This window comes from Cynoglossus semilaevis, chromosome 17, assembly GCF_000523025.1.
Source record: "Cynoglossus semilaevis isolate Cse_v1.0 chromosome 17, Cse_v1.0, whole genome shotgun sequence".
NCBI classification, from domain to species: Eukaryota; Metazoa; Chordata; class Actinopteri; order Pleuronectiformes; family Cynoglossidae; genus Cynoglossus; species Cynoglossus semilaevis.
The window spans coordinates 6,317,416-6,342,472 of record NC_024323.1 but is presented as its reverse complement, the minus strand read 5'-3'; the positions used below and the strand labels follow the sequence as shown (position 1 = coordinate 6,342,472).

Here is a 25,057-nt window from a genome sequence, read left to right as displayed (position 1 = left end):
ATTTCATCTATGTGGAAGGCCCACCGTCATACTGTAGGTCATGCTATTGGAACTGTAGCATCTGTAAGATCAGAGCATGCGCTAATGTTGAAAGAATTCAGTGTGCATCTACGATTCACCAAGAGTCTGAATGGGAAGAATGCAGCAGGTTCCTATCTGTGTATAAAACCCACTTAAATCCCAGCAGCTCCATGTTGTTGGCCATGCTCGGCTGAATGCTGATCCTTCCGTTCAGCCATCACGGGGTCGATGGGCCCTGGCACACATCACTACAAAGAGGTGTGGAACTGCACAGTCACACCGTGGTGGTTTCAAAGCTACAACTGCATCACAATCATAAATTCATATCAACTATAAAAACGTCCTGAACACGAAACAGACAACACACACACAGAGAGGTGTAATGGATGACAGGCTGCTTTATAAGAGTGCTCAGAAACAGGTCCAGTTCACAGATAAGAAGGATCCAGGGTGAGGGCGGTCACAGTCGGGCACAGCTACTACACTACTCTGGGGCGTCGCTCAGTCAGGAGGTGACAGTCTGACAGCCTGCTGTAAGGGTTTAGAATTTAAGGAGCTGAAGGAGACGAGCATATGGGAGTTGTCATCAATGATCTAGTCTAATGATATTTATTCATGACTACTCTGTTACACATCATCCATCACTGTTGCTGTTCAACTGTTTCTTCTGTTGTTTTGTCCGTCGCTCATTTCTTGGCTTCCACTTTCTCTTGCGCAACTGCGGAGAAAAAGAAACAGTTGCGTCAGCATCGCAGGACGCCAGATTAATCTGAAAGTAAGTCGTTGACAGTCCGACTTTGACCACTCATAGATTGATGAAACCGAAACGTTCATGTAAATATTTGGCAAAAAAAAATGATTCCTTACCAAACACAGTTTTGAGTGCGACCATCGATAGATCCAAGCATAAAAGTCACTTATTTTAAATTTAGCAAACATCTGTAAAATAATTCTCACTTCATCTGCCCTCAATTGTTTCAAGACAATTGACAGAGGACGCGACTGTGAACATAACCTGCTCAAACTACTGCGTTTAAAAATGATTTTTATGAATACCTTTTGCAGACCACTTCAAGTCAGGTCTCTTTTTCCTATTTTTCGTTTTTATTTATTTTACATATATACTCTCAGTACTTCTGATCAAGCCCACTGTTTTTGATTTTTTACAACATACCTCGGACTTCCAGCTTGCACTCCACCTCATCCTGACCCAAATCATTGATGGCCCTGCAGCTGTATCTGCCCCCGTCAAACAGACTTGGCTTGCGGATATTCAAGGTCAAAACCCCCTGGTTGTTCAGCATAAGGTACTTGGGGTCTTCACCGATGATCATGTTATTTTTCATCCAAATGATCTTTGGCTGTGTGTTGAAAAGGAGGAGGAGGAGGGAAGAAAAAAAAAGAGAGATGTCAGTAGGGTAGGCGACCAGAGGGCGAGTGGAAATTAAGTTGACAAATCTTTGTCAATTCGATGAGATTAAAAAAAACATGTCACAGAGGTTCCTTATTTGGATTTCTTTCTATCTTAATCTTAAAAAAAGCTTAAAGTTTAATCTTTAATCTTAAAGTTCTGCTTGACACCCAACACTTGCTTTGTAAAAGACAAAGCATTAAATGTGTGTCATACCCTGCAGCACAGCTACAAGAGGTGAATACTGGTAAGAAAAAGAAAACAGGCTGAAAAAAGGGTTCAGGGTGATTTTTCATTTCTGAGATGCAGCTGGAACTTGTGTTTTCTACAAATATACAAAATAGCACAGCTATTACCCACGCATTCATATCTCTCTCTATATATATATGTGTGTGTGTATATATATATATATTGAAATACCTTTGGGTGGGCTCGGACAGCACAGCTGATCGCAGCTGAGTAACCTGCAATCACGCTTCTGTCCATCAGAGGCGTTGTAAATTTTGGGGATCTGCTCATGTCTTGTTCTTTATAGGGTGGAGGGTTAAAGGTCAAACCTGGAGATAAAGAGACAGTCATTGGTTAAAGGAGTGACTCTGATGAACAGAATGATTGGCTGATTCTCTGACTAAAGTTGTTACTGTGCCTAAACACTATCTCTGAACTCTGTCACTTTCAAACTGATGGCTGCTCCCCACCTGGGGAAGTGGTTACAGAATTTATTTTTTCTAATATTTTTTACATTTTAAAATTCTTATTTAAACTAATTTTCAGCTGTCACCTGTAGTCAGGGCCTCCTTATGTCACCATTTCAGGATAATTTCAGTTAATTAAACCTTTTTGTAATTTAACCTTAAGTTGATGTATAATTTGTTGTTAGATATTCGTGCCAAACAAGATGTTTTATACTGAAAGCATACGTCACAATATTTCACTAATATTGTTGTCATTTTATTCAGATTGCCAGTTTAATAATGGTGGCAGAAACAGACTTTTGCCGTCCTGGGGTCAGGTGGGCACTGTGATCAACAATCCCCACAAACAAGATTGGCTGGCCGGCTGCCAAAATGATCTGATGAAATAAACAAACGCAAAACACAACAACAGTCGGAGCATTTGGCTGGTGGCAGGTGTTAATTTCCCAGCCTAGCTGTTTTCATAATCCACGTCCCGTGTTTAATGTTATTTAACACTCGGCCGAGGAATATTTCTGTCCAACGTAATCACTGTAAATTAATTTTCTTTTAAATTAGATTCAAGCATTTAATCATGAGCAGCCAGTAATCTCAAGTTGCTCTAATATTATTACTATGTTCTGTAGTTAAACGCCACATTAAAGGCTGTATTTTTAGCCACTGCACGTCCAAACTTAATCACATTCCTGATAACTTCCTTTTTTCACTGTCATACCCATTATATACCACCAGGCCCAGTGTATGTTGCACGCTGCACACACAGAAACTCATCTGAGCAGTAGCTGCTCCCTGGCACCAAACACAGGATTATTATTTCACGTTGCTCAGCGCTCTGCAGGGATTTCATTACCTGTTTTGTTAATGATGGCGGTGTTCTTGCTGAGGCCGGGCTCTTCGCTGAGGCCACAGATGTTTTCGCTGTACACTCGGAAGGAGTACTCATTTCCCATGACCAGGTCAGACACAGTGCAGCTGGGCCTGCGGTTGTGCTCGTAGACCGTGAACCACTCCTGATGGACAGGAGGGACAGGGACACAAACAGAAACAGGAAGACGTAGATGTTTGAGATCTCCAAAATCACCTCCAAATCAAACTGGAAAACGCAATGACTACCAGATCACGCAGAGTGATATCATTGTATTTGAATAACAAACGTTGAAGCAAAGCAGTTTTTTTGACTGTTTGAAATCCTCCTGTTAATCCATTTCTATTCTCCAAATAAATAAAAATGAGGGCAAGCAACAATTCAGGATGCAAAACCATCTCTGTTCTACCTTCTAGTAGTAAAAAATATATATGTATATTATATACATAATTTATCATGTTTGTAAAAAGATAATTGATGGAAAATACCCTCATGGTTAATTTAATAAAAATGCAGTAATTATTAAAAACCTAATTTGTATTCTAAGTTTATGTTGGGTTAAAAGTATTATAAATAATATAATAAATGTAAAAACTACAAACACATATAAACGCACATGTAGCTAAACTGATTTGTAACACAATTAAAGAACTGCTGTAATTAAACAAAGGCATCAACCCTGAGGTTTCCTTTTCACCCAAACAGAAACAGTGAGTCACCGTCACTGTTGTAGGCGACTACAATAACGACGTTATACTGTACCTCCATTGAACCTCACATCTATTCTGCTCTCCACCTCCGTTCATGCATACCGTAGTCTTCTTGTCGGCCTTCTGAATGGTGTAGCCGATGATCTCACAGTTGCCGTCGTCGCTGGGAGGCTTCCACTCCAGTGCAGCGTTGAAACCCCACACGTCAGTGACACGCACGTTGATAGGAGGCCCCGGTTTCTCTGGTGGAGCATGTGACAGAAGACACAGTTGAGCCAAAGCAGTCTGTATGGACAAGTCAAGTTCATTAGGCAACTGAATTGTATGTCCCTGTGTGTATAGAATCGCAGGCAAAGCTGTTTCGAGCAATAATGAACACATCCGAAGCAAGGAAGTCCCACTGACAGAAGTGAACCAAAAGTCAGAGCACAAAGAGATTTGCTGCGGATTGACAGATCCACAGCTGAGCAAAGACGGAGATGAGAGGAGCTGATAGCTGCATCTAATAACTGAAGAAACACAGTTGACATAGAAGTGACACACTGAGAGAGTGCCCGCCTGAGTCACATAGCAGGAGAATGCAGTGTGTTTATCATCCGCCTGTCTGTGTGGCCTGTTCTATACTCAGTGCAGTGCAGAAATACTGCACAACATAGTAATGTATTTGTCATTAATCTTCAGCTCCGTGCACTCTCTCCTCTGTAGAGTACAGTGCAGGCTGTGAGCAGCACAACTGTTTTCCCATCCAGTTAATTCTTCACGAGGTGTCCTGTGCTGAAACACTAGGCCGACAGATCAGCGAGGTGGGTGGCCCCAGATCAGAGGAGTCAAAGTTTTTCATTAGCTCATCCATCGCCGCAGAGCAAGCAATAGATTAGTAAAATCCAAAACTAATCCCAGTCTACGTACAAATAATCCCAGAGGAGCCCTGCCAAATAATCCATCTGGTAACCTGACCCAGGGAGAGGGGTGGCCACTGTGGCAGTGCAGGAACAAGGATTATGCAAGACAGAGGAATCAGCACTTTGATGATTTGCTACTTTAAGTCACAGATGTGTGGGAGGAAGGAATTAGGAGAAAAAAAAACCCATGACATGTCAGAGATTAGGACCAGGACCAATCATCTCCTTTGACACAGGTTATTAGCAGTGGATGGTGTGAAGTATGAACCAATCTGCTGCTAATGAGAGAGCATCCAGCAAGACTGTTCATCTCTGCAGATAGAGCTGAGCAGCTCTGAGTGTCTGAGTGTCTCTGTGTCTCAGTGTCTCTGTGTCTCTGAGGCAGGACGTACCTACAACCTGAATGTGAATGTCAGCGCTGTCTGACATGTTCTCGATCTGAACACACAGTGTGTAGATTCCAGAGTGTCTCCTCTCCGATGAGCGGATGAACAGAATAGTGTCCACTTCACTGGTACGGGTGCCAACGGTCTTGTCATCCAGGGCGACGCCATCTTTGAACCAGGTCACAATGGGACGTGGTTTACCCTGGGATTTATTGGCAGGAAAACAAAAATACCATGTTTTTAATTTAGCAAAATGTTAATATCAGTCAATGATATGAGTTTAAATCAATCATTTTATTGCAGTCGTGTAGTAAATTGCATTAAAGCACATTGTTACTTTGTTCTCTTTTAGCTATTTCTGCTGTGTTTTTCCCCCTGATATTTAACTATCATGGTTTTACTAACAGCTGTTCTTTGGCTGATCTTTAGCCAACTTTTCCAACTTTAAGCTGCTTTGTTATATTAACGTTTAATTTTGAGCTAGACCCAAATTAATGTAATGTCATTAATGAGATAGTGTTCTTTTGAGCCAGAGTGATTTTTATGCTGTGTTCACAAATTGAATTAACTTAAATAAGATAAAATAGAAGGTCTTGTCAGAACTGCACTGACCTGGAAAGGGATGACGAGGTTGACCTTTTCACCCACCATCCTGATGACCTTGGTCCTCAGTTGGCGAGGCAGGCGGATCTTAGGGTTTTCTGGGCAGTTGGCACGACAAAGACAGACATTGACCATTTTTAACCGCGTGTGGTCGATTTGAAGAACGGGTGGTAAATATATGGCAGGAAATTCACACACATCTGTATGTTGTATTTATAAGTAATAAATATTTGTTTAATATTCAACCTAGTAAATATTAAACTCACCAAAAGCTTCATAATTGAGAGTTTATTTATTTCTACCAGGCAGCTCTAATTATGGTTATACAATTTTAACACTAACCTGAGCAAACAACAACAAAAGATATGATAATAATATCTATTTTAAATATATTTTCTCCATACAGCATTCCTTACCCACTATCTCTCTCATGGTGACAGCCTGAGAGGTCATGGCCGGTGGGCTTCGACCAGCAATGTTGACAGCAGTAACACGGAACAGCATCTTCTCACCCACTGGGAGGTCCTTGACTCTGTACTGGTTCTTAGACACCAGATCTTGGTTAGCCTGCACCCACTGGTCACCTAAGGAATGACGCACATCAGAGAAAACCTGATTTAGTCCATGTACAGTACATAATGTTTAGAAATCTGAATGAGTCAGCTGTTTAATACCGTCATTATTTCATATCTTAGGTTTATAATTCAAAAACACTAACGAAGGGCAATGAAAAACAGACTAGTAATATTAGAGGTTTGGACTGAATGAGATTTCTTAATGTACACATCTTTACATTTCTTTACAAGTGAGAAGATATACAGTAAGATGACGTAGATGGAGTTTTTTAGTTTTAAAAACCTCTGGAAACCCAGGCTAATCTGTACCTGGGCCAATTTTGGATGTTTTTATGTGGCTTTCTTTTTTTAATCTTTACACAAGATTTCTTCAGGAAGTAGAGGGTTAATTTGTGTATTTCTTTGCTTATATTTACTTCCTTCCTTGCAGTACTCAATGATGTAACCGTCGATGCCTCCGGCTCCAATTTTCTCTGGAGGAAGCCACTTGAGTGCACAGGTAGTGTCTGTCACATCATCCACCATTAGACGAGTGGGCTCGCTAGTGGGCGCTAGGAGAGAGAGAGAGAGAGAGCTTATTAACACATTAATGGCCAGATTAAATTGGCCGGCAGGTAGGTTAAGCAGCTTTAGTGAGCACTGTGTGAAAAACCTCCTTTAATTAAGCATTCTGCTAATGGCAAATGACGACACACCAATGGGCATGAAGGGCTTTGAGTTTGAGCTGGGCTGGGAGACGCCAATGCCGTTGACTGCAAACACTCTCATCTCATAAGCCACGCCTTCAATCATCTTCTTAGCCTCGTATGTGGTGGACTCGTAAACATCAAAGTTGAGCTTGGTCCATCTGGACGAGCCCTTCTTCTTCCTCTCCATTAGGTAACCTGGAGGATGAGACACCAGTGTTTGGTGAAGTCATTAAAACAGCTCATTGTTCTTTTGAAAAGAGCTTCAAAATGCTGAGGGGAAACGCAGACAGGAAGTTTTCTAAGCGGCTGTTTCCTCCCAGGAGAAAGACATCAGCTGTGAACATAAGCTGCTGAAAGTTCCAGGGATACCTTTAATGGGAACGCCGCCGTCATACGGAGGGGGGTCCCATATGATTGTGGCAGTGTCCTCGCCAACTGATGTGCATTTGACATTCTCAGGAGGATGAGGTACATCTGGAGGGGAAGGGAACAGTTGGGAAAGGAACAAGAGGAGGATGAAACAGGGAGAAAAATGTGGAGGCATGACAGGCAGAAATAAGTGAGGTATTTATGCAGTACAGTATGAAGCACATAGACGTCTGCGGCAGAAAGCACTCATCTGAGACTTTCTTTGAACCCATTCTGGCAATTCATAAAGTTTGTTTTGCCTTTTGTGAAACTTTAACAGTGCTTTAGCAGTTTTGATAGCACAAAACTCACCTCAAAATTATTTTTCCAAAGTCAGAGATTACAAATACACATACAATTAGAGATTCAGAGTGCAATATTTAACTCAATGTTTTCTATTCTGTTGGCCTATGCCTACTAATGCTTGTCATTGTTATCGTGACCCGAGACATACGCCGCCATGTTGAGTCATCATATGAGCTCAAAAAAAGAACCAAACACTTTTGGAGTTTTGTTTTGTATATATCTAAAAACTTTCGTTTTAGATTTATTTAGCATGTTACAATAGAGTTTGTTTTTAATTTCAGATAATACCATTTTTTTATAGAAATTCTCTAAATAAATGTCCGTGTCTACAGCAACAACCATTACCTTTTTCATTCAGCATATTTTACTTTTAATGAGTTGTAAACACTAACAGCCATTTTGAGGGAGATTTATTAAGCCCCGAAGATGAATTCCAGCTGCTCTGAAACAGCTTTTCTTTTTAACATTGTCTCTTTTTAACTACGCTCTTATTGAGTAAGATCTTAACAGACAGCATCAACATCAATCCAGCCAGTACTGACCCACAATCCTGATGAAGACCTCGGCCTTGTCCTCGCCTGCAGGGTTTGCGACAGTGATGGTGTACAGACCCTCGTCGCTTTTCTCCGCCCCGTCTATTACCAGGGTGTTCAGAGTTTTTCTTGCGTCCACTCGGACCCGCCCTTCTGTCGCGTTCACCACCTACCGTCAAGAGCATAAACGAACCGGGGAAAAGAGAGACGTTTAATAGTAAGACCAGAGGCATCACTGGTGATTCACGTTTCACTGCCGTTCTTTTCTGTGACAAACATTGACTTCTTTTATTAGTGCAAAAAAGAGAACAGAGCTGAGGTAAGATCTTCTCTGTTCTAATCCTCACATCATCGCCTTTCATCCAGCAAACAGTGGGCGCCGGGTCTCCTGTGATCTCCACGTCAAGGCGAAGTTTGTTTCCTGCCACCACAGTGATGATGTTTTTGTTGCCACCACTGGTGTCCAGGTGGATTTTGGGGGGATCTTTGGAGGGGGAGAGAAAATGTTGCATGAAAATAAACATTAAAAAAAGATGATTTTTGAAAATCATCTGGACTGGCTAGGTTAGAGAGTTTAGCTTAGCTGACTAATGCAGGTTTAGGCTTTTGTCTTACAGATGAATGTGGTTTGAAAGTCTTCTTTGGGGATTTATGTGTTGTAAATAACTAGGTTGAAGTTTTGTCCTGACTTTGTTGAAGGAGTACAGCTCTGCATTCATCAGCCAGCAGCAGCATTGCTGGTGCACGGTGTCCCATGATGCATTTTTCACAATTAGGGAGCAATCAACAATCAATAGGCCGCTAAAGAGAAATATGCCACCTGTTTGTGGTGTCAAAACATTTGACCAAGTAACAGGATTAGTTTCAGAAATGAATGAACCGGAGCACTCAGAACTGCTGTAGGTACAAGTCACCACTTTCCACACTTAAACTTTGTTGTCTACAAAGTTAAAAACAAGTCTTTGGTTTGTAAGTCAGAGTTCACTCACTCCTTTAGTTTAGTTTACTCTTTTTGAATTGCACAGAAATAGAGCAGTTCTGTTGAAAAGAGCGGGTCAGCGTTAAGCTGTCACTGGTATTTATTTACTAGCATAAAGATGGTGTCACTGATGACACTGCAACATCCAGCTTTTCTAAAACAGTGCTAGAGAATGTTTAGTTAACGCTCATGTTTGGATCTCTCTTCAGGACAATAAAAAGGCAATAAATAAAACAACGTGTACAGACTGTAACCGTAGCAGCACTTACCCTGTCTTGGAACATATTCAATCTTGATCTCTGAGAACAGAAATGTCACAGGGAGTTTTGTTACTTTTTTGGTGTGGTAAGAGTATTAGCAGAGACTGCGTCACAGGTTTTGTACTTGAGTTTTTATGCAGCTCTCACCCAGGAAGTTCAGTTTTGCAGAGAGAGAAATGGCATGGCCGTCAGGGACGAAGGTGTAATCTCCAGCGTCTGACGACTTCACATCATCAATGGTCAGCTTATGGACCCTGGGGATATGTGACCAGATGTTACCAAGGAGACAACGTTTGTTGTGACCCCGCAATTATGCAGAAGTAACGTTGCTATGGTAACGCAGAGTGAAATACCAAGAAAACAGCTTTCACCTTGTGTGACAGCTGTTGCCTTACACTGTAGTCCGCTGTGACGGAGAGACTGCGGAAAGAAACCCTGACTTTGCAGATGTTATGTCTATGCAGAGTACATTTTGTTTGTTTGTTTGTTTGTTTAGGGCTTTACATTATCCAAAAATTGAAATAACTCTGAATAGCCTTTAGAAATAATTTTGTGCCCCGGGACAGACACTGCCTCGTGTAGTAGCCTCCAGATTTGTGGATCAGACGGGCAAAACGCCTTTAGAAATATAAATCGGCCTTGAAAATTGGGTTTTTGATTGTTCTGTTTAATGTATGGTTTATTTATGCAGAAATGCAGGAAATTTGCTGAGCAACCATATTTTTTAAGTATTAAGAATTTAAGTTAAACCAATTTATGTTTGTACATATATACAGTACACACACATTTTTATATATATATATATATACGTGTGTGTGTGTGTGTGTGTGTGTGTGGTTGTGGTTTAGTGTTTGAGTGTGCCATAATTACCTTCCAACATGTGTTATTTTAATGCGTTTGCTGGGCTGGACTTCCACGCCATCCTTGAACCATTTTCCAGTCACTTTTTCATCTGACACCTCACACCTGAATACAGCCTGCTCAGCAGACTTCACTGTCAGGTCAGCAATGCTCTGCAGGACCTCCAGCTCCTTGTCTGTAGCAAAAATGGAAAAAATGGGGGAAAAAAACAAAAAAACAGTACACACTGTAGCAGCTGCATGCCCGTGTATTTTTGGCTTTAACACATGACATGGAATCCAAGTAGTTTTAAGCAGAGGTTGTCAGAAACGGAGCCCCAGAGTCCCCGGCGTGTGGCAGCCCAGTGTTTTTACCAACTGTTTACTCACTGATCTCGCCAAAGTTAGACCTCATTATACAGGTCAGTCCTAACCTAATGATGATGTGTTTTCGCTATAGTATGACAGCCATAATTTGTCCCAGGGCTCAACTTGAAAGTTCAAATCTGTCCTTGTAACAATGTTAGTAATGAGTGATTTAATTCCAACTGAAAACTGCAAAGAATTACTATCTGTTCACACCGACAGGTAAGGTCACCTCCAGAAGTAAATGTTGTTACTGTACTGTAACTGATTTAACCGGTTGTATTCCTCTATGGTACATATCTCAAAATCATGGCCCACAGGCAGAACACAACACGCTACGTCGATTCATGTGGCCCGCCAGAGCTGAACATGTAAAAAATAAAAAGTCTTCAGTATAGAATCTCTATGAATATTTACTGGATGGGTGCAATGTATTTCTTATAGTACTTAAAGTACTTAACAATTTTAATTCTCTATATTCTAACCTAAAGTGTATGTTTATCATAAACTACATCTGCCATTTTTTTTCTCCTTTTTTTTAAATATGCTCTATAAAAACATTGTCACTGACTGAACTTACCTGCAACATCAAGCTCAGCCTTCGACTCTCCACCATTGGTGACTGCGTAGTACATTCCGATATCCTCTTTAGTGGCTTCATTTATGATCAGCATGTGTCTCTTCCCATCTTTTTTAATCCTGTACTTTGACCCAGCAGTTTCCCTGGTCAGCTCAACGCCATCTTTCATCCTGAAGAGAACAGGAACATGTGTTCTAGTTTATTAATATTGGTTTGATTTTTTTTCTCTCTAAACGTCTTTATATAGGGATATTTACGCAGCTACATTGTTAAATGAACTGAGTACAGGTGGCGCTAGCTCACCATTTGACATGGGCTCCTTCCTCTGACACTTCCACCTCAAACTCAACCTTCTCACCCACAACAGTGAGGACATCATCTAAAAGCTTGGTGATGGTGATCGGAGGCTCTGCGGAAGTAAAAGAAAAAACAAAACAAAAAAAAGATCAGAAAGCAACGCCGACGAATGTTAACGAAATGTATAAAAAATTGTAGGGAGCAATAAGCATGGTACTTAAACTATAGCTTAGCATGCACCTGGATGGTTCAACGTGTATGTGTATTTCATATAAAAAACACTGTGTACAAGGCTTTAATTCATGTAAGAATACAGTGAAATACAAAGACAAGTAGAGTTACAGTATATTTATCAATAATACTTTCTATTTGTCAGCAAATAGAATATATATTTATCAATAATACTTTCTATTTGCCAGCTTTTTCAAAATAAAATAAATACCACTAGTTGTAATTGTTTTTCAAGATATTTTTTTAAATCATTTAAAGTTGACAAAAGCAGAAGGTACTTTTTCAAACTGTATATGTTTGTTTAATATTTGTACATTTATAACCAACTATACTCAGTATTTATATCCTGTAATTCTCTGTCGATTGAGATGTTAAAGCCCTAATTTAGTTTGAAAGTTTTCCTTCGTGAGCTCTTTTCGTGAAGCCAGCATTTCAGGGTTCTTCTTCCCTCCACAGCTGTGTGGTTCAGGGCATGTGAATTGATGTTCTCAATACACAGAGAATACACACAACATATGCTAGCTGTGTTTGAATTTAAATCACAACACAATACGCCGCTGAGGTCCATATGAAATCCAGCAAAAGCACCTGTCTTATAAAGCACACAAAGTCCCTCAGGGTGGTGGAAGTCACATTATGTAACCACAAGGTGTGATGCCTGATGTTCTGCAAGGCTCAGCTATTTGTCACCATCAACATCCCGTCCCCCTACGGACGTCTCAGTTCTCTATAACCTGAGCAGCAGAGCCCTGACGGCCCAGTCACTGCGCCGAGCACACATGCACAATGTGAGAGCCAGCTTCACAGGGGTTTTGTGAATTGAGCCTGGTGTCTTCAGAGTCAATCAGGTCTTTCTGCACTTCCGCAAAAAAATCCCTGAGGAACGAGTGGCTGAGACCCAAAAAAGAAAACAGTGGTTATATATAAAAAGTAAGAATAGAGAATAAAAGTTCACTCACTGTAGCCCTGCTTTGACCTAAATACTGTACTGGTGTAAAATGTTTGTTTGTTTTTTGTGAAATTTAATATTAATGAAAGAAATTAGATTGTTATGCATCGTATGTGCTCACCTTCTCACTTGCCAGGCAGTTGCTTAGAATATTAATATCGCATGTGTGATTAAAGACCAAAGACTAATGTGGTAACAGCTGGCTTGGTTCAAACAAATTTGTTTTAGGTGTCGACCAACATCTTGGTATTTTTATCATTTTCCCTGCTTGGGTACAGTGCGTTCCTAGAGTCTTGGCCTCCTGTGTGTGAAAAGCAACTAACCTCGAGGAAAAGTAACAGAAATAGAACCTGCACAGTGTCACGCAGAAAACCAGATTTTTTTTTCTGTGCCAGGATTATAACTTAGTGACTTCAAAGCAGATTAATGTTTTGTTTAAAAGGTAATAGAGGTTTAAGTAAATGATACAGACTATAGGGGGAGAAAAAAAAACCTTGTGATTTAGTTAGAGTTTGTGCCTCCTTTAAAAATGTGGTCCCTGAAATAAATGAATCATGTTGCCAAATGATTTAAAGAAATGTTTTGCCTTTGATGCCACACATTTCAGGAAAACTACTAGAGAAATGTGACGGCACCACATTACATACAGCGAAGTGACAAAGATACATGACAAAGATCAAACCAGAAACATTCAACACACCATGTGGTCATTGAAAATGCATAGAGAGACATTAGAGCACAGTGTGCTGCTGTTTGGTATGAAAGCAATGAAATAAACACAGACACAGGAAAGGGAACAGAGCAGCTGAAGCTCTCGCCTCACAACAAACAGCATTTACTAAGCCAAGAAGGAAAAGGTGACTGGAAGAAGTATTCCTCATAAGGCAGTGACTCATATACCTTTGACGAAAACTTCTGTGAAGCACTTGTCCTCTCCGACCACGCACTCATATGCTGCGTCATCCGAGAGATTGCACTTGTTGATAGTGAGGGTCCGCTTATTGCCTACACTCTCAAACAGATACCTGGACAGGAAGAAGATGGTGGAAAAATATATGTGTGGAGGATGAAGACCAAATGAGGAGGAAGAGAGAGAGACAGTGAGACAAAGAGGGAAAAATTAACTGACTCACAATGAAAAACTATGACGGTAATAGAGAGACTCACAGTTTAAGATCTACACAGTCATGAGCACACACACATTTTTACACACACTTAAAACTTCACAGCTTAGTTTTGTGTGGCTGAGCTGCGATTTTAGACCATGTTGTCCCTCAGTTTATGTTTTTCTAACTTTTACAGTAGAGTGATACATTTGGTGAACTGAATGGTAAAACGTAAATGTTGTGGGTGAATATTTCTGACCTCACTTTTGTGGGAGCCAAATCTGTAAGAGATAAATGGTAGCCTTGAAATGTTGAACGAACTCAAGGTATCGTCTTTGTTTACTGCGGCCTTAAGTTAAAAACTGCAGTTCAACATCCTGGTTTGATGAGAAAAATGTTAACTTTTAATGATGTGTACTTTTATGTCGACAGTTATTCTTGGATTCTTATTGGCTCTATGGAGCAGGAGGCGGAATGGAAATGAGTTTTTGGGGACATTTTTGTTTTGGTGTTGTGCTGTGATATTTAACTCAAGTAAAATATATGCCATGTCTCAAAAGAAGTTCGGGAAACACTGCCGTAAAACAATAATGCTCTGTCTTGAAAATGATTCAGTAATCATTCTCCTATATGAATCAAAGCCCTGGATTAAGACTGTCTCTTTACTCATTTTAGAAAAGATGGCTCCAAGTCTAGTTTCCTGACACTGGATGGAGAGAGAGCACAGACTGAAAGCACCTCCTGGGAGCTTCCATTTAGGGCAAGAAATGTCCCTCTCCCTGAGGTCTTCATCAAAACAGGAAGAGAGCTGCCATACTCTCAGTGAGCTGCATGCTCAAGCACCTCAAAATGGCAGATGGTGAAGTCATTAAAAATGCCAGCTGCAACAGCTGTATTATCATTAATAAAACACCAAAAAAAAAAAAAACTTTAAAGAAGGAGGACGGGCAAAAACTTAGGAGGAGGATCAGAAAGCTAAAGACACCAAAACCTAACTTCTGTATTTGCTGTAGCATCCAAAAAATCCATCATGTTCCCACGATCACGGAGGTTTGACTCACTTGGCTGATGGTTTAATTTCCTGTCCATTTTTGAACCAACGGACCTGAGCATTGGGATCAGCTACTTCCACGGAGAGTTGCATTCTCTTGCCCTTGTCAACTGTGTACGCTGGCTCCAGCTTCCGGATGAAAGCTGACGGTAAAAGTGAAATATCATGATATGAATACATTTCTTGAACTAAGGACATGCTGTAATAGCAGCCGACGATGACTGTCGTTTCACGTGTGCACTGTGGCCTCATAACGTGTCTTTCACCAGCTCTCACCATCACTCTTCTCAGGCTCTTTGGGCTTTTTCATCATCTTCAGCCTCTTCAACATTCCCGTAAAGTCCGTGATACCATACTGAAAGGCAATCTTCTCATAGTCACATGGCTTGGCTGCTTTTAAGATCTCCCATACGTCCACTTCAGGTTCTTTGGGTTCTTGTTTTTTCTTCTCCCTGTTTAGCATATTGTGACATGTCAAACGGACGGCAGCTGATGAAGAAGGCTGAATCTTTGAGAGCAAGTACTGTCTTACCTTTTCTTCAGCAGTGCACTAAAGTCAAGATCTCCAGCGTCCTCATCAGCATCTCCACTAAAAACCAAAAGGATTTGGAGGATTATTATTTTGATTTAAAGAACAGCGAGAAAAATAAAATTGAATCTTAGAAAACAATATACCTTTACTTAATGAAATCATTCTACATTTTCTAATTTGTTTTTTATTCAGAAAAAAAAAATCTATTCAAATGCAAAGCCACATATTTTATGTGACAGTGTGTAAAAGAAAAAGGGAAGTAACTAGGCTGCAGAAAAAGTACATTCCAGGAAATTTGTTTAAAAAAAGTTAACTTGTTGCCAAAGACATTTTCCTTTGAATTTTCTTTGTCTTTGGGTTATTTATTTTTTGTTTTGTTTTTGTTTTTTTCCCCGCAAAAGCTAGTGCCACGTCGTGGTATCTCCATCTCCTCAGCTCCTGCTGTCTGTCCTTGTCATGAAGATAAGATCTGTATTCTTTAATCACATTTTCCTTAACATCCAGATCCTCCAAACCACGAAAACAAGTCATAATCAATAGCTCTAAGTCATAATGCTAAATTTGAGAATTATCTCTGTATGTAGAAAAACTTTTTTGCCTTATGTTATGCATTATTGATAAACCAATTCCCTCGGGTAACTGATATATTCAATCTTCCCCCTGTTTTTTCAGCTACTACAGTCCTGTAGGGTTAGGGTTAGGGTTATAAATATCTTACGTAATTCTTACGTAATTCTATGAACATTTCTTTAGATTTATATTCATATGATCTAAACTGATGTCAGTCTGTTGTGCCGTCTGTAACAGTGAATAGAAACAACTTTCTGAGATTTGTAGTGGAAAAAACACTACAAATGAATAAAAAATACATTTAGTTGAATAAAAAATACATTTAGTATATGGGGAAAAAACTTCACTGCATGCAACTTGTATTACTCCTCTCATGCAATTGTGCAAGAGATATAAAACTGAATGTGTTCTTTGCTCATCACTCACTCTCTGCAATGCATGGCAAATACCAACCAATGTCTACAGGCTGAAGTACTATATACTTTGTTCTGTGACCATTTTGAAGTGCACTTTGAAGTATTGAAGTTTCATGAATTTTCTGAGGCTCACTGAACTACTGGTTTGATGCTGTTCACAGTGTTCATGTTTATCTTCTGGGTGACTCGTTCAATTAACAGTAACATCCATCCCTGTCATCCTTGCCGTTCTGGTGGTAGTAAATCCTCTCTGGGGGATTTTGCCCTTGATCACAAGGAAGCCAGGATAATAAAAGAGTGAGGTTTAATGAACCAGAGGCCCCTGACATGTCTACACCAAATTATCTCATACAGTTTGTCTAAATCAAGACCCAACTCTCCCGTCAACCACGCACTGCTAAGTGGAAAGGGGAAGGCTAACGTGTTAGCCACATGTTAGCTCCATTTCCCAAAGAAACATCAGTGGAGTTAGTGCTGAACGTGGTTCTTTTTCTTATAACCCTTTTCTGTATACCTTTCTGTATAAGTCTTACCTGGTGATGTAATAACTGGCTAATCCACAAGGGGGTAATATTATATACAATTTATAAGGTCACTTTATTTATTGGTTCCCAAAGGTTTTATGCAAAGTCCTATTCCTTCCAAACGTCACTAAACCTAACTAACTGTAATTTGTTCACGCTATTCTTCATGAACAAAGGAAATAATATGATAAATCAGTGCATATGTGAAATTGAAATGTATGCCTGCAATATCTACCTCACCCTATACCCCTCACCATCGATTTTCAGTAACTCATGATTTCAAAAAACAGCAACTTCTCAGTTTATTTTTAGCCCATCAGATTTAACCTGCCACTCTGACCCAATTGTTTAGTTCAGATCTTTCAATATACTGTTTCACCGTGCGATGCCAGAAACCCTTCTAGGATAACAGATGGGACTCGCTGTCGTGAAGAATTATTTGCAGGCAGTTCTTACATGAACATCATCTTCAGATTCCTCTGAACGACCTTCACGTAAAAAGGTGTTATAATGCATTCACCATTTTTCTCTTCAGCAGCAGATTTGAGTTTTAACCAACATTTCACTTTTCATTTATCACACTAATCTCTCTCCCTCATCCTCGCTGCCTGGTATCAGCATCCTTTAAAAGAACGCTCTGGCCTTTTGTGTCAAGCCCGATATGCTTCTGTCTCCTTGTGTGGTGCATTCACCTGTGCCTTTCTGAATGAGCACTAATGACGAATGGAAATTGTATTTTTCCCTATTCTTTACAAACACAGAATCTGAAAATGTCAGCACATTTAAAGCAAAGATTAAAATCTACAATGTATAACAGAAAACAAGGGAAGTAGACAGTAATCCCAGAATACATTGCACTGTATTAAAAAATAATAATATAAAAGTCAGTGAGTGCTACACTGCACAAAAGTGTTCAGAAAAGATGTGATACAATTGAATAGATGTGTGACCATGAGGGACGCCAGGTGAGGCAAACCAGCACGGTGGCAGATGCAGTGAGACGTGACAGAGAGAGAAATATGGCAGACAGTCTGAGTCGAACAAAGTCAGCTGCAACTCAGAGACAGACAAACACGAGGCAGAGACACTCGTGGAGACTGACAGTTGCCCAAAGGCAGTGATCTACAGAGCAGCATATGGCAGACAGTGTGGCGAGTGACATGTTGAGTTTACCCTTGCCAAAAGTGACACTTACGATCGCTTAAAGGCCTCCAAGATGTTGTCCTGCTGCTCCTCTTGTAAGGCTGAAACCACACAGAAGGGCAGCGACTGGTGAGAAGTAGGCCTGGTCTAATTCATTAAGCAGCAGGCTGCAGCAGCAGCAGCAGCAGAATCATGGACCGATGACCTCACTGAGCCACTAAATGATAGGCCCTAATGTGCATCACACTCACAGAGTTATTGGCTGACAAAGCTGGTTATATAGTAAAGGCAGAAATGCTGAATGGAAGATGACAATAATGTGATTAAGAGTCTGTCTCAGGACTTACCCTCCACTGAGACGTCGAACGTGCAGCTGTCGCACTTGTCCTTGGAGGTGACCTCGCAGCGGTAGCCACCTGCGTCTCCATCTACTATTTTGATGATGCTCATCTCGTAGGTGTAGATCTGATGGAAAAAGAGGGCTGATATGCCAACAATACTCACCAGGAAAAGGACACACACCTAGAATGAGTTCATCAGTATACAGAAGGAGCACACAAACAGAGTGACGACAGACCATGCAGCCTGGTAAAGAGTCTGTGAGATTTACTACTATACTGTAAAATACACAAAAGAAAATAGGTGTTTCAGCAAAACTTTGGAACTCTTTGGAACTCTTGAAGTATTTGACTGTAATTAGTATTCATCTAAGACACTGTATTTAGATTGCACTGTTCTAACACTTGAGTAAGTCAAAATATATACTGTATAAATAAAGTATATAATGGGAAATTGTTTCTCTAAAATGTTATTCCTTAACTCTCCTCACAACTGCACTAGTTTAAAAGTACAATCTGTACAGCAGATGTTCTTCCTGGCGCATCCTTCCCCATGAATCCAGCACTTTGTGATTGGACTGCTGTTGTGGGAATAAATGTCTTGCTGTTGTTGTTCAGTTCCACAGAAATGTATGACACTGTGGTCTTCAGTGTGTGGTTTCGGATTTTAATTCAATTTATCTGAGATAAGAATGTTGGTTAAAAAAAATGAAATCACCATCTGACACTTTTGCATGACTCCACCGCAATGAGAACAGTCATTCTGGACAGTTCGTCCTCTAGCTAACTACCTCTCACCCTTTTCTCCACTTCCTGCTCATCCTATTTTACCATCTTTTCCTATTTTCTCCATTGTCCTTTGTGCTTTGGTTGGTAAACCCAGTAAATTATACTCATTTGTTACTCTGAATCGTTGCATCTACACCTTCTATCTCTACATGTATCCTGTTGTCATCTTGCTTTTTTTCTTCAATACAATCAATACCGTGCGCTCAGTTGTACCTTGGTGTTCCTGTCATACGACTCCTTAAACTTCAGGTGTTTCCCAGCTTTGCTGCCAAGGTCGAGCCACTTCCCCTTCAGCCATTTCAAGGTCGGCTTCCTCGGTAAAGTTGAAGAGTCCACTTTAGCCACAAACGTGATGTCCTTGCCTGCCAAGAGTGGTGATGTAATACTATGGTGGTTAATACTGTGGACATACACAAATAACTGTCCATATGCCTGCTGCGTGGTATTGCAGCAACAAACGTGTGGGATGTGATTTAAAACTCAGACGGCAGCTCACCTTTAATTGCTGTGGCACTCTCTGGTTTCAGCACAAACAGTCCGGACAGCTCGGTCGACTGGGCATCCTCCCCTGGTGCCTGTTCTGTGATGTGTTGGATGGAAGAAGAGTGTTTCACAGTGAAACAACAAAACAACACAAGGAATTACCATATGGTATAACATTCCAATGGGGACGTGGAAAACAAACTGTATAAAATGATTTGAGACGAGGGGACCAAGCAAACCAGCAGATCAGCAGAGTGAAAACTGTTGGCTACAAACTCTGAAATTCCTTTTAGAAACCAGGAGAGTTCAGTTGTCTGGTTCTCTGTAACCTGGGCTTGATCCGGGATCTGGGAAACTAACTAATTTTGTTCATCCGTTGCCTAATGTGTTGTAATGACAATAAAGAACCTTGAGTCCTTGAGTCCTAAACTTGGATGACTGACAACCAACACAGGCACTAATTGTAAGTATTTGTATTTAACCTAAAAACTCCTGGGAAACACGATAAGAGACGACCCCAAAATAAATCTCTTGCGACCCAGTCTTTGGGAAACAATGCTCCATAACATAGGTCAACACTGCTGTTGATGTATTGTCATACACCCCCTTTAATAAGTTTGAATCAGGTATATTGTTATGATTAATATGAAATGCGCAGGCAGTCACCTCATACAATACAGACACATTACAGCGAGACTCGTTTACAATTAACAGCACAGCAATTTAACATCCATTGAATGTTTTGGAGAGAATGAAACTGGGGTCAAATGTCACCTTAGGTCACGCACCTCCATAAATCCAGGGAGCCACAGCAGCAGTGTTTCTTCCCCTCTCTCTCTCTCTCTCTCTCTCTCTCTCTCTCAGCTTTTATGAGCTCAGTTAATTTGATCTTTTAATCAAAAGTGCCCGTGAGGACAGATCCAAGTTCAGATGTTCAGGATGATTTAAAAGGTTTTGGATGGAATGCTAAGTGGTTTGAGGCGATCCTGGAACGGTGTCCAGGGGACACTTTGGAGCATCTGTACTTGTGATTATTGATATCACACTAGACACTTGTTGTGTTTGGAATGAGAGTTGCTAGGTGGAATTTACTACACACTGTCCTTGATTCTGGATATGTTTGGAGGTTGGATGACAGCCTTCTGGGACTAATTGAGTAAAATCCCTGTCTAACCCCTGTTCACGCTCTGGTGATTTAAATCAACCAAGTTAAAAATAGATTGTTAATGCTTCTTTTATGGGTACATCATTTCTCGAAACGTCCACATCGTTTCCTAAGACTTTCCACAAGTGTGAATAGCACAAAACATATCAGCCCAGTGTCTAGTTTTCATTCGTGTGCTATTCAAAACGGTCCTTTTTTATATATGATGTGACCTGTTTATTTAAACAGACATAATAATATATAATAATATATAACTACATTCTACCCCAAAACCACAGTATTTTTGATTAAAATGTTCTAAAAAATCTAACCATTGAGTTTATATAAATTTTTGGGCCATTAAGTTTTACATGGTGAACAAAATCTGCAGCGAACAGACAGTTTTCAATAGATTCATTTTCTCAAACACCTGTTTTTCTCTTTTCTTCTTTTTTCTCACTACAGTAATCATCATCAGTGTATTTTCTTCATAAGGAGTTGGAGTCATTTCTAATTCAGACACTGGTGACATTACAACAATACATACACTGTGAGCACTAGAACAATCTTCTACTCACCATCACAAGTACTCATAAATACTCAATGTACTCTCTCATTATTTAACATGAATTCAATGCTAACATTAACTAGAGAATCTTCTCTTTTATGGTATCAGCTGTCGTTTTTCTAACATCCATAAGTTCCGTGAACACAGGCATCAAGTACAAACACTAGTACACAAAGAAACACACACACACACAAAAAACAAACAACCACCAGTGCTTGACACAACCTATTTACCTCACGCTGAGCTGGACGACTATTAAAAACACTCAACAGAGACGGAGGGAACTGACCTGACTACATAAGTGAGGATGCAGATTTAATATTTAACATATCCCACTGATATATGCACAGCACACATGAACCCACAGCGCTGTGACTGGGCAGCACTTAGTTTCATGAGCCAGAGAGTGCTCTCTGAGTTATATTGATTATCTTAGACGTATAACCACGTGTTGCAGCTTAACCGATGAGTTCAAACACACACACACACACACACACACACACACACACACACACGCCTCAACATGCGTCTTTGTTTAGCCAGAAACCTACCAAAGAATCTCTCCAGACAGTGACACATGTGTCATTTAATAGCACTAGGAAAAAAAACATTTGCAGGAGCAAATGCAAGGAGTATTACCTTCAGGTAATACACTGGAGCCTGATGGCAGTCAATACTCAATGTGATGACCTGCAGTGTAGGTGTAGTCTCAGTATTGGGTCTCAGAATGAGCTATTCACCTTAAAAAGCCAATAACTTCTGGGTAAGTGAATTTATCAAATCTACGAACCTAAACTAGTGGGCCAGGAAGCAGGTCCAGTTCAAACCAAATAAATCACTGGTAATTACGATGGTTTCCAACATACACACAATCCATGTTGGGTCTTTTGGACCCGACAAACAAGCCTCGACTTAATCCACACTCACACATCTCGTTCATACATGTCCCTGCTAAAGTGTGTCTAATTGACAGCTGCTCAGCTATTCCAAGGTTTGACAGGAACTGTCAGTAAAAGCCTGCTCTGCTTGGGTTAACGACGGTCGTTAGAGCTGTCGGAGTCTGCTTAAGTTTCATGGCGCCTGTGCAGGTGTCATGTGGCTTTAGGTGATCTGGCTTCACCTAAGGCTAAATTAGAATGTTTATTTGGTCCCCCAGGAAGAAGGGAGATGGGTGGTGGAGTTGCCGCATTCTGATGGAGATCGCTCCTGTCACTTCTGCTTTGAACCAACTGTCATCTACGTCTGAAATGTGAATGGAAGTTAAGTTCCCCGTTAGCTAATGTAGTCAGTGTGAGCAGATGACATGGGTTTCTTTAAAGGCTGTTCAGTTTCTGCCATATATTGTACAGGAGTACAGGAGGCTACGGTTAGCACACCTAGATAGATGGAGATAGCAACAGAGAAAGTGAGCAAGTGAGAGAAACAGAGGGAACAGTGTGCTCTGTAACATCTGCAGGTTTTATTAGCCACTTATTAATTTCAGCCAGATGGCACAAAGGCAGCAATAAGGATCTTTTTGGTTCTGTTTAAAGAAAACCAGATGGATGTGTATTTACATTCCAAAATTCTTGCAAATGCAAATGCAAGACTGAAATCTGTGCAATTATTAAACACCTTCATATTTACTTATTAAAAGCAGGAGGAAAAACATCTCTTTTGTGTTTTCTTATTGACCCACCTTTGCATGAACATACATTTTCTTTTTGTGCAAGTGGAGTTTCCTTCTTTCTTTCCTTGCTCTGTCTCTTTATGCTTCAATGCCTCAGACGGTTTTAAGTAGCAGACATACTGTATCTAGACCGCAGGCAGGCCTACTCAGCCATACTTTTGTGACTTTTTTTATTGCAATTTTTTTGCACCATGTGCTGTGTTTTTTTAAGTTGTTTGTCTTTAAAAGTAGTAGTTTGATTGTCATTGAAACACTCCTTGTAAATTAAAGGTTAGAATCACATTATTATTTTTTATTTTTCATTTTTTTTACTTTAGTAAGCCCAAGTACATTTGCCTAAGAGTTTATAAAGAAGCGTTGAGTGAGTCAGATTCATACTGCCTGTTTATAAGATAATGTTTTATTCTGCGTACGTATCATTATGGGAGCCTCTTGTGCAGGAAATTTCCATAAATGAACACACATACACTGTGTTACTGCACTGTATTCTGGTGCCTTTTAAAAAAAATGCACACAGCTGCAGCTGCTAATCTATACCCTATACACTGCAGCACATGGAGTTAAAAGTCTGTATAATGCAGCTACTTTGCTGTGAGCTACTAAACCCACGCACAATTACTGCAGACATGTGGGAAATGTGGGACTCAGGTAATACATCAAAAGTCCTCCGAAGTAAAGTATGACTGGAAATCTGTTGGAAAAAGAAAGTACTTTTCACTTCATTTAAAACATAAGTAAAATATTTCCTGAATAGTTTGTTCATTACTTTTTTTTCAACCAACAAAATAAAAGTATCTTACAGCATGCCGTCTACACCCATGCATTATGTATCAGTCAATTTCAAACGGGATCAAACCTACACATTGTCCCAATATTCTGCTAAAGAAGACATGGATCCAGTGACCGCAACAACAAACATTATTAACTAAGATGTTCCTTATATTCGACCTATAGTAGGATTTATATTTGTAACCTCTCTCTCAGCTTCTGCGACTTGACAGACAACTTAAAATAAACACATAAATGCAGCAAATGCACACAGATGCAGAGACACAATGTGATACCGACCCATAAATTACACACCTTCAGTTATGCTCCTGACACCCACTGTTATTTTCCAACTAAAACAATCTCATAACACATCACCGGTGCTAATGAAAAATATATTTGTGTGTGTGCGTGCAGGAGCGAGGATCATGCAACTTCACACTTTGTTCCATCACCACAGAAGTTAAAACTTTCTGTGTTTGTGTTTTTGCTATTTCAGTCTTAAACTCTTACCCTCCTCTTCTTCAGGCATCTCTAAATGAGGGAAATACACCATATTTTGTGGATGATAATGATGACAGTGAAGAGGTAAGTTCAAATGAGGATGATGATGATGATGATGGTTGTGTTTAAACCTCACAGATGAGACACACAGACACCACATGCTGTGGGATTTTCTTACCCTTCTCATCTGAAATGAGAGAGACAGAAAACAAAACGATCATCGTGAGAAGCTCTAATTAAGATATTTGCTGTTCATTAGTCATTGCAGTTTAACTGTATCGTAGCTCATCACTGTATGAATAACTCAGAAGTGAATTGGTTTTTTGGGGGGGTTGAAGCAGCGCTTCTGGGCTCAGATTGGATAGCATCACGGCACTTACCAGCAGGGGCTGCTGCAGCCTTATCACCTTTGGCTGCTGTAATTAAACAACAATTATATAAATTATTTTTTATGTTCTGTCATATCAAACAACTGCAGGGCCACAGAGGAGAGTCGAGCCTTTGAGAGTGGGGACTCACTAACATGTTTAAAGAGCTGCAGCTTGTGATGTGAATCCTCGGGAGGCACAAAAAATTAATGATCATCTCTATATATATCTGGGGGCACATCAGTTGATTTATCTGCAGCGCCACCATTTTTAGAGTACAGGCATTTTTTCTGGTTGCCGTGAAAATGAGTTTTTAGAGGAGGCACACTGTGGATACCTACTTCTGAATAGAGGAATTATAAACCTATGACAAGGTGCAAAACTGCAGCAAATGCACTTTAAAGGAAAACATTAGCTTTTATTTAAATAGATACACATTAATAAGTGTCACCTTCTCTAAAGACCCTCACTTTAAACAC

The 25,057-nt window shown here is 40.2% G+C and overlaps 1 protein-coding gene across 3 annotated transcripts in view; it reads right to left on the bottom strand.

Moving 5' to 3' along the window:
- Positions 1-404: 404 nt before the first annotated feature.
- Positions 405-25,057, bottom strand: part of mybpc2a (myosin binding protein Ca) — a 38,352-nt gene continuing 13,699 nt past the window's right edge. Inside the window, exons 2-29 of one of the 3 annotated variants that reach the window (XM_008329630.2) lie at positions 24,389-24,397; positions 24,220-24,240; positions 19,571-19,654; positions 19,288-19,436; positions 18,295-18,412; positions 18,000-18,048; positions 15,295-15,351; positions 15,039-15,214; positions 14,773-14,905; positions 13,506-13,630; positions 11,432-11,537; positions 11,129-11,298; positions 10,214-10,379; positions 9,491-9,597; positions 9,353-9,382; positions 8,452-8,588; positions 8,114-8,273; positions 7,227-7,331; positions 6,864-7,052; positions 6,585-6,719; positions 6,010-6,177; positions 5,603-5,691; positions 4,997-5,192; positions 3,805-3,944; positions 2,978-3,137; positions 1,853-1,989; positions 1,196-1,382; positions 405-739 (exon numbers count right to left, since the gene is read on the bottom strand). In XM_008329630.2, coding sequence (XP_008327852.1) covers positions 708-739; positions 1,196-1,382; positions 1,853-1,989; positions 2,978-3,137; positions 3,805-3,944; positions 4,997-5,192; positions 5,603-5,691; positions 6,010-6,177; positions 6,585-6,719; positions 6,864-7,052; positions 7,227-7,331; positions 8,114-8,273; positions 8,452-8,588; positions 9,353-9,382; positions 9,491-9,597; positions 10,214-10,379; positions 11,129-11,298; positions 11,432-11,537; positions 13,506-13,630; positions 14,773-14,905; positions 15,039-15,214; positions 15,295-15,351; positions 18,000-18,048; positions 18,295-18,412; positions 19,288-19,436; positions 19,571-19,654; positions 24,220-24,240; positions 24,389-24,397 — 3,335 coding nt within the window. In that variant the 3' untranslated portion in view covers positions 405-707. The remainder of the gene's footprint in view (positions 740-1,195; positions 1,383-1,852; positions 1,990-2,977; positions 3,138-3,804; positions 3,945-4,996; positions 5,193-5,602; positions 5,692-6,009; positions 6,178-6,584; positions 6,720-6,863; positions 7,053-7,226; positions 7,332-8,113; positions 8,274-8,451; positions 8,589-9,352; positions 9,383-9,490; positions 9,598-10,213; positions 10,380-11,128; positions 11,299-11,431; positions 11,538-13,505; positions 13,631-14,772; positions 14,906-15,038; positions 15,215-15,294; positions 15,352-17,999; positions 18,049-18,294; positions 18,413-19,287; positions 19,437-19,570; positions 19,655-24,219; positions 24,241-24,388; positions 24,398-25,057) is intronic. The other 2 variants (XM_008329631.2, XM_008329632.2) reach the window with 2 other exon arrangements.